Source organism: Protopterus annectens, chromosome 6.part0, assembly GCF_019279795.1.
Source record: "Protopterus annectens isolate FY-2018-M chromosome 6.part0, PAN1.0, whole genome shotgun sequence".
NCBI classification, from domain to species: domain Eukaryota; kingdom Metazoa; phylum Chordata; order Ceratodontiformes; family Protopteridae; genus Protopterus; species Protopterus annectens.
Window position 1 is genome coordinate 1,531,246,973 of NC_056737.1, and position 15,760 is coordinate 1,531,262,732.

At 41.0% G+C, this 15,760-nt stretch overlaps 1 protein-coding gene across 1 annotated transcript in view; it reads left to right on the forward strand.

Annotated features, from left to right (window-relative positions):
- The window catches only part of STEAP3 (STEAP3 metalloreductase), a 546,886-nt gene extending 531,630 nt beyond the window's left edge, over window positions 1-15,256 (forward strand). Inside the window, exon 5 of the mRNA XM_044074992.1 lies at window positions 13,527-15,256. Within this exon, the coding sequence (XP_043930927.1) occupies window positions 13,527-13,823 (297 nt within the window). The 3' untranslated portion in view covers window positions 13,824-15,256. The remainder of the gene's footprint in view (window positions 1-13,526) is intronic.
- The last annotated feature ends 504 nt before the right edge of the window (window positions 15,257-15,760 follow it).

The following is a 15,760-nucleotide window of genomic DNA, read 5'->3' on the forward strand; positions in this document are numbered from 1 at the left end:
GGTTGTGGTACTGTGGCCAGGGCTAAAACCCTTGTGTGGGGTTAAGTAGGTAGTTGTCTGTGAGGTAGGGTAGAAGTTGAAGGTGGATACACTTTTCTAGAACTTTTGAGATAGGGGATAAGATAGAGATTGGACAGAAATGGGAATGTTATTACCTTCTTTGTGAAGGGGAATGATATACGCCTTTTCCAGAGTAGGGGTACATAGTTTTCTTGGACTGAGCAGTTTATTAGAATGGAGATGGGAAAGGTGATGGCATCAGCAGCAATTTTGAGGAAGTAGGAAGGAAGGTCATCAGGGGCATTTGAACTTGGTTTCAGTTTCCAGAGGTATTTTTTTATGGTGGAGATAGGAGTTGGTTTGATAGTGAAGGAAGGGTATTGGGAGGTGGTAGTGTTAGGGGAGGGAGAGATAGGAGTGAATAAGTAATCTCCTCTATCAAGTAATACAATTTCACCCCCCTTATCAGCTGGTCTGATAGTAACATCAGAGTTGCTCTTCAGGTTAAGAGCTTTCAGTTCACACTCAGTTAAATTATAATAACCATGTCTTTTCTTTTTAGCTAACATCAGAAATTTCCATTGTACATAAATTCAAAAAAGTGTCCATAACAGGATATTCAGGTGGTATAAATGTACTTGGTTTCTTCAAGGGTATCTCAGTACTATGATTGTCCTGTTGGCCAAACAGTAGTTTAAGGAGAACTTTTCTCCCAAATAAATGTAAGTCAGAAAAACACTGATGTGTTCTGGCACTTTGTGCTGGTGTAAAAGACAAACCTCTGCTCAACAGGGTAAGCTCAGAGTCTGATAAAACATGTTTGGAAAGATTGTAAAGAATACTTTCATCGGTATGGGCTACAGTACCTTTTGTCTCATCAGTTTTCTTCTTTTCCTGCCTCTGCTGGGTGATCTTTCTTTTTGCTGTATGGTTTCCATTCTCATAGGGACTGGAAGGGTAGGAAAACCCAAACCAATCAAAGGCATCACTTTCGTTCTGTCTCCCAGTTCTTTGTGTGAGCTTTTATCATTGTTTTTGGCTGCATCACATTGGAACTGCAGTATACAGACATTTTTACACAAATTTTCAGGGTCTATATTACATAATCGAAGTCTTATAACTTCGAACACATAATGTTTGAACCATGATGTTCGAAGTTACAAAACTTCGACTATGAATTAAAAAAAAAAAAAAGGAAAACAAAATAAACTGTTTTAAGCAGGGGGCAAGCAGGGGTGGTTGTGCCCCCCACACCCCCCGCTACTTAAATATACCAACTCTGAGATCACACCATTGAACAAAATGTAAATCTCTGCTTACAGAGATTTCCATTCAAATGTTCAAACTTTTACAAATTCGAACTCATGGTCTCGACCATATGAGGTTCAAACTTGTAAAAGTTCGACTACGTGATAGGAACCCAAATTTTCATTTTGTAACTCATTTTCATTCACCACTGTGTTAGAAAACACTGGTGCTTCTCGGACTCTTAGCGTCAAACCAGAAGTGCTAGATCCTTTCACTTCGGTCGAGTCCTTCCCTCTTAGTGTTCAACCTGAATTGCATTTTCATTCATGTTTTTAGTACCAGGGTTAAATCTAGGCCAAAGACATTACCCTTAGAAAAATCAGTATAATCTCTTTGTAACATCCGTATTTTAATAAGCTGAAGCTTTTCATCATAAGTACTGAGAGAATGAAAGTGTGTCTAGCCTTGCAAAATACACATCATAACCCAAGTTCTTTTCTATTTCATTCTGCATTTTCTATATTTTTTCAACCAGTTCATTTTCAGTAGGTGAAAAAAAGTCCAGCAGCAACTGTATATACTTGCAGCTGGTATCTAAATTAAGGGCTTGCCATCTGGGCAACAATTCAGGGTAAGCCTCCCCATAAGAAGGCATACATAAAACACGCAGTCCTCTTGGAAGTATTTTTAAATGGAGCCATGCTTCTAAATGAAGGCTTTGTCATTGCATGTTTAATTTTAAACAGATGTTCTTCGTGTTTCACTGTTGCAGTCATCACACTTGGGTTATCTGCCTGCAGGTAGCTCACAGTCAGCCCGGATACCAGAGTCTTGGGATTTCTGCGTCAGATGCTTTCACCTCTTCCATGAAGGCAGGTCGTCAGGGGTATAAAACAGCGACGCCATTACATCAGCTTTTCTTGTCGAGCGGAGCCTGAAGCAGTAGCAGTTCGCAAGTGCCGGTCGGCCGCTACCTGAAATTTTCCTTATTCAAGTTTCAGACCTGAAGTCTTCTAAAGCTAAGTACCCCATTGGGGATCCTTTTTTCTTGCTCTAACCAATGTCAGAAAAAGTTAACAATTGTCTTGCCTGTGGAAAGCAAATACCTCAGAGATTTTCATTCTTACTGCATCACCTGTTTAGGCCCAGACCACGACATTCCTCACTGTCAGTTTTGTGCCCTGTTCAACGCCCGAACTATTCGTCATTGGACTATCTTTGTCATTAAATTCTTTCGGTCTCGTTCTCCGTATTCCGAAATGGCTTCGATAAGCTATCTGACTACTGATTCTCCAAAAAAACGTAAGGATAAAGACGAGACTGCATAGGTCCAAAACTGCCAATGACGCTTCCGTTAAGCTTAGTCGCCAGTCTGCTGGTATTCAGTGAGGTGCTTTCGCAACCCCTGATACCCGCTTCTAGAGATTCATAGGCCTCTTCTGAGACCCATTCGGAGTCCGGTATGCTGCGAGATGCTTGAGTACAGAACCTGCAGATGTCTCTACCTTGGATGGGTCCAGAGCCGCTGTGCAGGCACCGGTTTCTGAGGGTGTATTCAGACCTTCTGATCGTATTAAACTGACTACTTCGTTTCTGACTAAAAGTACCGAATTTCTCAGGCCCAGAGTTCACACTACGCCTAGGAAACCGAAGACCAAAGCACATTCTCAAGCTCCCATGCCTCAGAAACAAATGCTTAGAATGGCTGAAGACCTTATTACTTTAATCAGGGGAAGCCAGCCTTCCCCCTCTAAAAGACAAAGGATTGATTTTCCTTCTGATTCTTCAGACCGAGTCCAATGACTCTGACCCCTCTGATTACCAGGACATACCTTTATCTACCTATGAGGATTCAGATGCAGAGGATTACATTCCCTCTGCCCCCCCCCCAGAGGATTTTTCTTTCGGTGAAACCCTGCATACCCTCAGAGAGCATTTCCGCTGGGAGTGCCAGGACTACCCACAGTCCAAGAAGAGACACAGGCCCCTAACTATCCCCCCTGTTCTGGAAATTGTCGATGTCTTCATGGGATCCAGTCTTACCCCGGATACTTTGCCACCAGCTCCTAGAAAGCAGGACAGGAACTATAGAGTTCCTGACTCACAAATTTCTTTTCAGAAATCCCACTGCAGATCCAGAGACCATTTCCCAGGGACCAAAAGGTATTAAGGCTACTACAGCCAAAAACCCTACCCCTTCGGACAGGGATTCTAGGGCTTTAGACAGATGGGGGAAGAAGGTATATGCCTCTGCAACTCTTGCCATCAGAGCTTTAAATTCCCAGTTTCACATGTTGAAGTACCAGCAGCATATTATAGAACTAATTAAACAAAAAAATTATGTTGAATCATGATTATGCAGAAAATAAAGATTTGCAAGAGTTAATGCATTCTGCAAACCAAGTTGGAAAACTTTGCAGTGTGGTTTTGATGCCTTAGAAGCATCTTGCAGGGCTGATGTCAATGGATCTGTTCTGAGAAGGCATGCTTGGCTGAAAGAACAAATATTGCCAGACCATGTCAAAGCAAATTACTAGATGCTTCATTAAGCCAAGAACGGTTGTTTGTCACAAAAGCAGAAGAAGTTCTTAAAAAGATGGAGGAAAAAGATAAATCTATGCAAACTGTTTAAAGATTTCCTACAAGTACAGCCACCTAGATTCAGTAGACATTGGCCTTCAAAGAACTGGTCTTTTCCGGTCCCTCCTAGACCTTCTCGGTCCAAACCCAGGGGCAACAGACCACCAAGACTACAGTCTCAGGACATGCACAAATCTAAACAATGGAGTGCTCCCACCTCAAAAACAGGGAGTGGTAAGCCACCCCCTTATGGAAAAAGTTCACAATGTCTTGTCTTTCATTCTTCCCAGCACACCCAAGTACTTGCACCCCTAGGAGGAAAACTCACCCTGCATGCAAAAAACTGGGAGTACATTATCCAGGACAGATGGGGCTTAAACATTGTATCCCAGGGATACAGATTCTACTTCCACTCTCTGCCAACCCCAAGCGGATTGCCAGACCTTCCCCCAAACCAGTGGGCAGAGGCCTAAAAGCAAGTACTGTCTTCTCAATATCAGGGCTAGTCAACTTGTCCCAATAGAGCAAAGGGGACAGGGTTTCTACTCCAGAATGTTTCTGGTGCCCAGAAAAGAAAACTCTTGGTGCCCTATCCTGGAGCTGTCAATTTTCAACATCTTCTTGGTGGTACCAAAATTCAAAATGCTTACACTCCCAACAGCTGCTTCTTATGCTAGCCAAGGACTCCTGGCTGATCACCCTAGACTTAAAAGAAGCTTATCTGCACATCCCTGTAAGGGAATCTTGCAGGAAATGTCTACATTTTAGAGCATGCTCTATGTACTATCAGTTCTCTGCACTTCCCTTTGGCATATCTACTGCGCCCAGGGTATTCACAAAGTGCCTGGCTCCAGCCATTGTATACTGCAGGCAGAGAAAAATACACATTTACCCATACTTGGATGACTGCCTGATTCAGACAGACAGATAGGAACTGCTATTACAGCACCTGACATTTGTAAAGAGACTCCTAACTTCTCTGGGGTATACCATCAACGAAAATAAATCACATCTGGTACCCAGCCAAAACATTGTATTCCTGGGAGCAAGCTTGAACACAACTTCCCAGATGGCAGTCCTCACTCCAGAAAAGTAGGTTTATTTCACAAATTACTTCAAACTACTGGCCACCCAACCCCAGCTATCTGCAAGAAAAATACTGCAAGCCCTAGGGTTTATGGCCTCATGCATTCTCCTAATTCCATATGCAAGACTGCATATGAGGAAACTTCAGTGGTACTTAAAAAGTCTCTGGTATCAATATTCTCAAGACCAGGAAACGGTGATTCCTATCATTCCATGCCAAAGGAAAGAGTTCCTTTAGTGGGTAGAGGCCTGCTACCACAACAAGGGACTCCCTTTCACTCAACCCCCCCCCCCCACTGCCCAAACCAGGACAACAAACTCATCATACTATGCATGGGGGGCTCACATGGCGGGCAAATGTATTCAAGGCAAATGGAGCCCAGGACAAGTGCACCTGCATATCAGTCAAAAAGAGATGTTAGCTGTACAGAATGCACTGACAGCCTTCAATTACCTTATCCTTCCAGGACAGCTCTTGATAAAGACAGACAACACCAAGTTATGTGGTACATAAACAAGCAGGGGGGAACTCATTCCTACCAATTCTGCAGGCTAGCCATGGCTCTGTGGAACACAGCATTGATGAAATAAAGTGCACCTGCAAGCTCAATTCCTGCCAGGCAAAGAAAATTCATTGGCAGACGATTTAAGCAGAAATCTACTGGACCCACATGAGTGGAAACTAGAACCCAACACATTCAAGCTTCTAATCCACAGGTGGGGTACACCACAGGTGGACCTCTTTGCTTCCCCCCCAAAACCATCAATCGAGCAAATTTTGCACCGGAACTCCCCACAGCCAAGCATGGAAAGTGGATGCTCTTTCCTTTACATTGGAAAACCTCTCAATCTATGCCTTTTCCCCCTCTGCCCCTCCTCTCGAAAGTACTACTCAAGATCAAACAGGACAGGCCAAGGACAATCCTGATTGCACCAGACCGGCCACGCCAGCACTGGTACCCACTTTTACGCAATCGGACAGCAGTGCCACCCTGGCACCTGCATCAGACCCCCTCTCTGCTGTCCCAGTAGGAGGGCCAGATTTTGCATCCTCTTATCAGCCTGGCTTATTCCCTGAATCCATCACCACCAACCCTCAGCAAACCGGTGCAGGATGTCATCCTTGAGGCCAGGAGGCCTAGTACTAGGAAATCCTATTCAGAAAAGTGGAAAAGATACTGCTCTTGGTGCCAGTCTCAGGGTAAGGACACAACCGTGCCCTCCTTACCTCAAATCCTAGATTACCTAGCAGAGCTGCTCCACAAAGGCCTATCCTTCTCTTCAATTAAGATTCATGCCTCTGCCATCTCAGCTCATTACAATACTGAGCCACCCCTCTTTTCTCACCCTCTGGTCAAACAGTTCCTGAGAGGAGCTAACAATTTAAGACCCCCGAGGAGAGCTCCCACTCCTGCCTGGGACCTTAACTTTGTACTAGAGAAGCTCACACTCCCCTCTTTTGAGCCTGCTGCCAGAACAGAGTTAAAATTCCTCTCTTGGAATACAGCTTTACTTCTAGCCATCACTTCAGCAAGAAGAGTGTCTGAGTTGCAGGCCCTTATGGCTGTGGAACCCTTCATTATCTTCCATGAAGATAGGGTTTCCCTCAGGAGTAACCCATCATTTATGCTCAAGGTGGTATCCAGCGTGGCTTTAAACCAATCCATCCATTTACCCACCTTTTTTACTAATCCTCAGAATAAAGAGGAAAGGATCCTGCACTCCTTGGGTGTGCACAGACAGCTTAGGTTCTACCTTGACAGGACTAAACCTGTTGGAAAATCTGACCAGCTGCTAGTCAGCTTTATAGGTTCATAGGTTGGTACTGGGCTATCTGCCCGAAGGCATATATTAGCCCAGCCACATTGTGTGGTATTCACCGCCCCTTTAGTAGTTCCCTAGACCCTTGTACTAGCAGCTAGTACCCTTGGCCCCTATCTAGTAGTGCTGTTGGTGTGATCCCCGGTGTGAACTTTCTGTTACCCATCCACTCATCAAGGTTCCTCTTGAAGAGTGATAATGAGGGGCTCTATCTTATGTAGATCAGGTCCTTGTTCCATAGTAAGGGAAGTCTCTGTGAAGGGAATCTATCCTTCCAGCATGTTGTATTCATTGTTGTGTTGAGGTTTATATCCCTAGAGCGTGTAGCTCGAGTAGATTTGGTTTTGCCAAGATGGAGCATGTTCAACAATTCTGGGTTGGACATGGCGATCTACATTAGACAGAGATCTCCTCTGAGAAATCGGTATGCAACAGAGAACAGTCTTAGCTTTTTCAATCGTGCTGCATAGGGCAACTGTTTGAGGCCAGTAATCCTCTTGGTTAGGTACCTCTGTGGTCTCTCCAGCTGCTGGAGATGTCTAGCCAGGTACATTCCAACTGGTGCATTGTACTCAATAATGGGTCTGATGAGGGAAGAGTAGAGGGGCACCATTACATCCTTAGATCTTAATGCGAACCCTTTCGTGATCAGATGGGTCACATAGAAGGATTTTCTAACCACTTTGGCAACATGGTTATCAAAAGAAAGCTGACTATCTACTTGGGTACCTAGATTCCTTATTTCTTCTTCAGATTTCAGGGGATTACCTCCTATGTTGTAGTTTGCTACAGGGGCAGAGGGCAGGGCCATTTCAAAGCAAACTATCTCCAAATGGATAGCACACTGCATTCATTTATGCTACAAACACCATGGAAAACCTACCCCACAAGGGATCAGAACCCATTCCACTAGGGCTACCTCAATCTCTGCAGCATTTCTCAGGGGAGTCCCTACCAGTGACATCCTGGAAACTGCAACCTGGAGTTCTGTACACACCTTCACCAAGCATTACCACTTGCCTATCTTTTCTAAATCCAGAGCTGAATCTTTTCTAAATCCAGAGCTGAATTTGCTACAGCAGTCTTGCAAGGCCTGCTAGCCAGTCCTAATACTTCTTGACTGCCTCCACCCTTCCTCAGCTTTGGGAATCAACCCAAGTGTGATGACTGCAACAGTGAAACACGAAGAACATAGTACAGTTGTGTACATGTACCATAAATGTAGATGTTCGAGTGTATTCACTGTTGCAGTTCTGGTTACCCTCCCTCCAGCCCCCTGACTTATCTATACTTTCAACCTATCCTCTTTTTTGGCCATATCTTATGGCAGTGTATTTACTTTTTACCTGAGGTGTTCCACACCATGTAATTGCCTCCTATTATGGGGGCTCCTGACATCTGGGGCAAGAAAAACTGATGTAATGGCATTGGCTGCATGTTTTATACCCCTGATGACCTGACATCATGGAAGAGGCGACAGCATCCGACGCAGAAATCCCAAGACTCTGGTATTCTGGCTGTCTGAGGGCTACCTGCAGGTAGATAACCCAAGTGTGATGACTGTAACAGTGAATACACTTGAACATCTACATTTATGGTAAGTGTACACAACTGTACTTTCTTTTACTAGTTCCAAAATTGTTTCATCGAGGTACTCATCTTCGCACATATCAGGGTCACTGCATTCTCCATTAGCATTCAGTTGAACAATTAATATAGGATTATTGTTCATATTTACCTTTCTCTTTCCTTGAATGTTCTTGTACATGGTGTCACAGGGAGGTATTAAAGTTCATTAGATTCTGAGTCGGCACCAGCCATGTCTACTTCAATAGCAGAATATGAAGCAGCATCAAAAGCAACGGCAATAAAAATCCAAAGCAGCCAAGGAAGACGTAGACGTCCACAGTGGTAAAACAATACCATACAGGATATAAAGAAAACTCACTGTAGCCACCACGACCGGTTAAAATTTTATTGCACAAATAAGCGCTTTCGAGCATTAGCTCTTAATCAGATCTAAAAAACAGTTAAAAATCAACCATATGTAAACAAATAGCAACCAAATAGAATCAATAGCAGAATCTACACCCCTTCAACAAGGGTTTTAAAGGCATACAAGCATTTAACCCAGGTGTATGGTTAGCTTGCAGTTTAGCTGTCCATCTTAACTCAGCTAATTCAGTACTGTGTATATTGTCACCCCCACCATACTCGCTTGTTGAATGTATAACACTATAAACTGAAATCTGTGCTGTTTATATATTTCAGTATGTTGATATAGAGCATTACTTCTCACACATAACCTGATGTCACTCATATGTTACAATATACATTGTTTTAACATTCTATTAGTCTTCGCAACATAGAATGCTTAGCATGATATGCACTCAGCTAAATACACCATATTTTCAGTTCTGCAGTCTGCATGTAATCTAAATATGTACTCCCTACCTGACACGGGGTGTACAAAGATGTTATTTTCTTTAATATATTGACATGCCTAGCATTTCTTACATTTAAAAAGTCCCAGCTTCTTCCCATGTGTTATGAACTTGTTGGGAAGTATGTTCTTACATAAAATCTGCAGAAATAAAAATGTGGTAATAGCTGAGTGCATATCATGCCAAGCATTCTATGCTGGAAAGACTAATAGAATGTTAAAACAACATATATCGTAACATATGCGTGACATCAGATTATGTTTAAGAAGTAATGCTCTATATTAACATATTGAAATAAAGAACATAGATTTAAGTTTATGGCGTTATACATTGAACGAGTATGGGGGGGTGATGTACACAGTACTGAATTAGCTGAGTTAAGATGGACAGCTGAATTGCAAGCTAACCATACACCTAGGTTAAATGCTTGTATGCCTTTAAAACCCTTATTGAAGGGGCGTAGATTCTGCTGTTGATTCTAATTGGTTGCTGTTAGTTAAAATCAACCATATTTAAACAGCTTTTTAGATCTGATGAAGAGCTAATGTTTGAAAGCGCTTATCTCTGTAATAACATTTTAACCGGTCATGGTAGATCCAGTGGGTTTTCTTTTTATTCTGTATGGTATATTTTACCACTGTGGACTTTTACTTCCTTACCTGCTTTGGATTTTTAAACTTTTAGGGTGTATTCTTTGGTTTGGGGGTTGACTGGGACCTGGGTTAGGGTAGATGTCACCACATTGATGTATGGTGGAGAATGATGATTTGTTTATTATGGCACATTTAGCAGAGATTAGTAGATGTTACTACCTTGGCATTGGGACTGACCGTTTTAGAATTTTGGGGTTGCAACAATAGATTGGGGTTCTGGGAATGTAAGTAGCTAATGGGAAGATGGTTGATAGGTGAAGATGAAGTAAGGGTTGAGGTGTGCTTATTTTTTATTACTGCTGGTGGGGATGTAAGGAATGAAAGGAGAAGGATACATAAGGTGAGGCAGAAAGGAAACCGCATGGTTAGTGTTGTAAAAATCGTCCAGTATGATGAGGTAATGAGCACGTAGATTTTGATGGGGAAGGGGGCAGAGTGAGCTTTGAGAAGGAAGTTAAAACAGAAGTGAGTGGAGATGGTTTAATGAGACCAGTTTGTGATTGGATAGTGCAGTTAGGTACAAGACAAGAGGATGAGTAGAGTAGATAGAATAAGTGAGGTATAAGTGTAGATGTAGTAGGGGTGGGTGGGAATTGGGGGTAGGGTAGAGAAGCAGAGTGTGAGGGCTGAATCGAGCGGGTTGGACTATAGTGGAATAAGTACCAAAAAAATCTGTAAAACTGCAGCAAGACAGGAGGTAACACAAGTCATGCACAAACTGCTAGATTGCTGTTAACATACACCTAAATTAATTGCAACAGGCAGTATTGCAGTGACTTTGGATTGAAATGAAGCTGTAGTAGCTGGAGAAGCATCTGAGTTGAGGGGCAGTCAGGTACTTCAGTGGAATGCAGTTACCCCCCCCCCCCCACTCCACATATAGATAGTTTACCACCAAAAACAATCAATGAGGTTGAATGTTTATGGACACAAAGACAAAGTCTTCAAGCTCTAAATAATTTACGCGAGTCACAGCATTTAATTTTATTGTTATGGGCTTTTATTGCCTTTCCAGGGAAATTTTACACTGCTAGAGTAAAATGTTAGGGTTAATTTAGCTTCACCTTCAGCAGTATAAGGCCTGTGGATGTGGGTAGGGGTGGGGATGTCCCTCCAGCATATTCAACACTACAGTAAAGAACACACTGATGCAGAGGTGAGGGAAAACAAGATATTTCATTAAGTTTAATTTGATTATTGGAAATTGCCTTATGTAGGTTGTAACTGAAGGTTAACTGGAGGTGAAATTCATCTGAAGTTCCCTTAGTAGTGAAGTTAACTTTTGCAGCAGCAATTTTCAGGCATACTATGTGCTCACTACACTGGGAGAGAGCCAGAGAGAGAGATTCAAATAATTAGGATTGTTTGGTTGATTTGGGTAGGTAAAGTAAATTTGTCTATACTCATAATGCATTAAGTAGTGTTTGGCCAATATAAGTAGTACACTATATTTCACAGTTGTGCATTTTTGCTTTACATCTAGGTATGCAGGTTTGGGGGTGGCCACGGTGGTGCAGCAGTTAGCATTGCCGCTTCACAGCAAGAGGTTCTCTGGTTCGATCCTTGGCTGGGGTACCTTCTGTCCAGAGTCTGCACATCCTCCCTGTGGTCATGTGTGGTTCCTCCAGGTGCTCCGGTTTCCTCCCACATCCCAAAGACATGCTGTAGGTGGATTAGACACTCCAAATTGGCCCTAGGCATGAGTGCGTGTGCCTTCTGTGGAAGGTTAGGCACTGGGCTGTCAACTCGACACCATAAAACTCCACTGACAATCATGAGCAGAGAGGTGATCCGCTGTGGCAACCCCTAACTGCGAAAAGCCGAAAGAAGATGATGATCTAGGTATGCAGGTTTGGGATTAGTAAAATGGAGGCTTCCACAGTTTAGAAGGACAGATGCAGAATAAAGTAGCTAACAAGAGGTATGTGTTGGTATGTAAGTTTGGGATTACTAAGATGGAGGTTTACATATTTTTAGGAGGACCTGTCAGTTAGTTCACAATTTTTGCTACGCAATATGCTGTCTGTAAATGTGGTATTTAAGCACTTTAAACTAAGCAGCTTGCATTTTTAACATGTATGGAAAAAAACTGGGCAGTGACCAAACTCTTTTCACAAACAGAACAGTCTCCTGTTATTAACTTTTGACTTAGACTAGCCAGCAATTGTGCTGTTCATAAAACATAAAATCAGGTATTATAATTATAAAGTAGAAGCCATTAGAAACATGCAAATATATATGCTAGAGATTAGCAGCAGAGAAAAAAATAACAGTCGGATGGCAACATACTATAAACTTGCTGTAACTGTGCACTTCATCAAGCAAACATTAGGTGCTTTCACTGAATCTTACAGCAAAAAGCCAGTAGAAGCTTGCTAATATATTTGCTACACATTAACAGCAGAAAGACAACACTTAGCCAGAGTTGAACACAGCAGAAGAATACTGTATATATTTGATTATTTTATTTTATGTATTGATTGATTGTTTTTGCTAATCATGCTATCGGTACTAGCATCTAAAATGATAACTATTAAGACAAAAAAAAAACACACATTTCCTCTAGAGACTTGAATTGCAGTGTCCTTGTACTGCTCATGAATTGACAGACACACAGATGTGTACATGTGCAGTACTGCTAAATCTGAAGAAATCGCCACATGAATAGAGCAGCAGCATCTATGATATTCAAATTATATAGTGCAGTTAGTTTAAAGGTGTGTGTGTGTGTGCTTTCTGTGGAAGGTTGGGCACCGGGCTGGCAACTCGACACTAAGACTCCACTGCCAATCATGAGCGGACAGGTGATCCGCTGTGGCAACCCCTAACCGGGAAAAAGCCAAAAGAAGAAGTTTAAAGGTAAGTCATTAACTTTTTAAATTAACTGTATTGTATAACAGCAGTAAATACATCTGATTGAAAAGGCTGCTTTTCCTCCCTTCAGCATTGGTGTGTGTATGTGGTGGCTGGGGGAGGAGATAAGAGTATAGGAAGTGCACTGATAGGGGAAACAGACAGCCTAGATGGTAGCAGTAGTATGCTTACAGGGGGTGGCCAGGTAAAGATAGCACTTTTGGCATCACTTCTTGCCTTTTAATCATCTCAAGTGACCACAGAAGGGTTTTTTTCAGCTGTTGTAGCAATTTGTTTCCGGATAGTAATTAACCAGTCACATTGTAAATGTATGATGCAAACTGTTTTTTCTCATTCTGGTTTGATGTACACTACAAACATAGCTGTGCAATGATGCAATAGATATAATGACTGATTATAAGAATTAACAGCAGTTAGTGCTAATTAGAAATTCAACATTTATACTGCTTGCTCTTTTTTAATTTGTAGGTTTTTATTTAGCCTTGGTAGCATGTTTATTTTATGCAGCTGTGGGAATACATAAATGGCCTTGATTTCTAAGCTAATTGTGATTGTAACCGTTTAATGCACATATGGGTATGAATGCACTTCTCTTCTAAAGCTGAGAATTAATGAGTATTTAAAATTGTGTCGGCCATGTGATCACTAACCATCTAGAATGTAGAATAGGTTGCGTACCAGTTTTATAACATTCCTATGTCACAGTTACTTTTCAGCATTATTTGTTTTTACTTGGAAAGTCTTTCTAGGAATTTCTGAAATGTTTAAAATTTACTAAAATTTGAATTAACTAACATGTTGCACATATGTTGAATTTCAGTCCAAACTTGGATATGCTGCGTTGATTGTAAGCACCATTCATGTTTTGATATTTGGATGGAAGAGAGTCTTTGATGGAAAGCAGTACAAATTTTACCTCCCACCAACATTTACCCTTGCACTTATATTACCTTGTGTTGTACTCCTAAGCAAGATGTTTCTGCTGCTGCCATGTTTAAACCAAAGACTTGCACGTATCCGAAGAGGATGGGAGAAGGACCACTACATCAGATTTAAAATCCATGAAAGAGAACAGCAGTCATTTGATTTAAATTTGTCCCACAATACTGTGGTTTAGCAACATTAATAGTTATCTGTTATACTGTTAATATGTAATAGTTTTAGTGTCTATATATAAATCTGATGCACCAGCTGTGCAAATTAAAATAGTTACAAAGGATACTGCTTACTCTTTCTGGGAGCAGAAGACAAAAAGTATTCCATGGAGTGTTATTTATTTTGGCATTCTAACACTAGCCAAAAGACGTTAATATGCTGTTACTGTTAGCATACTTTGAGAAGAACCTCATATTACTCAGCTGTGCCCTAACTATTTGGACTTTGAGTAAGGGATGTCATATATATATATATATATATATATATATATATATATATATATATATATATATATATACTTACTACCCTGAGAAATTAATCACTGATGCTTTTGCATTTATGTAAAAACTTAATGCATATAATTTCTCATATGAAATAGGAACCTGTACAGTTGGTCATTGGTGCACATTTTTGGTGTAACATAACCACAGTCCACAGGTTATAACTTTTGTACAGTTACATCAGGGTTATAAAATCTGACTTGTGTCTTCATAGATTTTAGCTGTATTTTTTATATTATAAATGAAGAGATAACCAACATTTTTTATATTGTGAAATAGCACATTTCTTACACAAATACATAATCAGATGTGATATTTTCATTTAATGATGGAGAATTTAGGTGTAATACAAGTCAGACAGCTTGTATGTTTTCCATCTGTGTGCAAAACTGTTGGATTTAAACTTTCTGCAACGTATGTGCCTTATTAGACAGTGCTGTATGGCATTAACTGTTACAGAAAATTGTGGAGGTCAAATTAAACTTTAATTTTTTTATTTTTACTTTGTATGTCACTACCAGTTATCAGTATATTATACTGAAACAAAATGTCAGGAAAATAGTTCAACACGTTCAGATTGTTATTACCTTTAATTGTGGTTAATATTATATACATGTTGTATGCACATTGTTTTAAGCCGTCATCTGTTTACATGCTTGTAATACAGCACTTGTTTTAACTGGCAATGACATACCAGAATATTTGAGTTGGATATACAGCAGACAAATGTTTAAAAGATAAAATTTGTATTTGTATGTGTAGTTCTGCGAATATAAAGTTATCATCTTTGAAATTACACACTATGCAAGGTGCCATATAGCTGTTGTTTTGACTTTACTGTTAGTATTTTTTCCTGCTGAAAGCCTTAAAACATCTTCTCTTCAGTGTAATGAAAGCACTTATCACAGTAACCTGTGACTGGTCACCTTTCTGGATCACCACTCATCTTCATTCGTGTGATTATAAAACTGTGTTAAAAGAAACCTATCTTGATCCATGAGTTTTTGGTTTCCTATCTCAGGCTTCTGAAATTTCTGTTTGCTTCATCAAGATTTATCCAGGTTTTTTGAACTGCCTTATTTTATTGTGTTTTATTTAAACAGTTGTTTTTTAACAGTTGTATCATTTACATCCACCGTGGTGGCAAGACTTTGCTTTACTTGGACATACAAGTTTTTGAAATTCTGTAATACTTTATGCAACTTAGTCAAGTGCAGCCTACAGGGTTATAGAATCATAATTTTGCTGAGTATGGAGAGGTTACATCCAGACATCCCAGTTTGGTATTGGGATGTAACAGAACCTGCACCAGCCTCAAAAAGAATAGCCTAAAACAGAGAAAGCAGATAGGTGGGTGTAATTTTACATGTACCTTCACTCACCAAATTGTTTTGAAAATAATTGACTTCAGCAATTGGTTTAGTTTCTGGTGTCATTCCAAGGGGATCCAGTATCTGTCTGCGTGGGATGACATGGTTGACTGGCCATGATGCTTTGCCAGAGATGGCCTCCATTCGTCACCCCTGGGATTCTGGATTCAGGCCAAGGCTCTTGCCTCCCCCATTGTGCCTTTTTTAGGCAATGTCCCACAGACCCACACCTCCAGGTTAGTTGCACA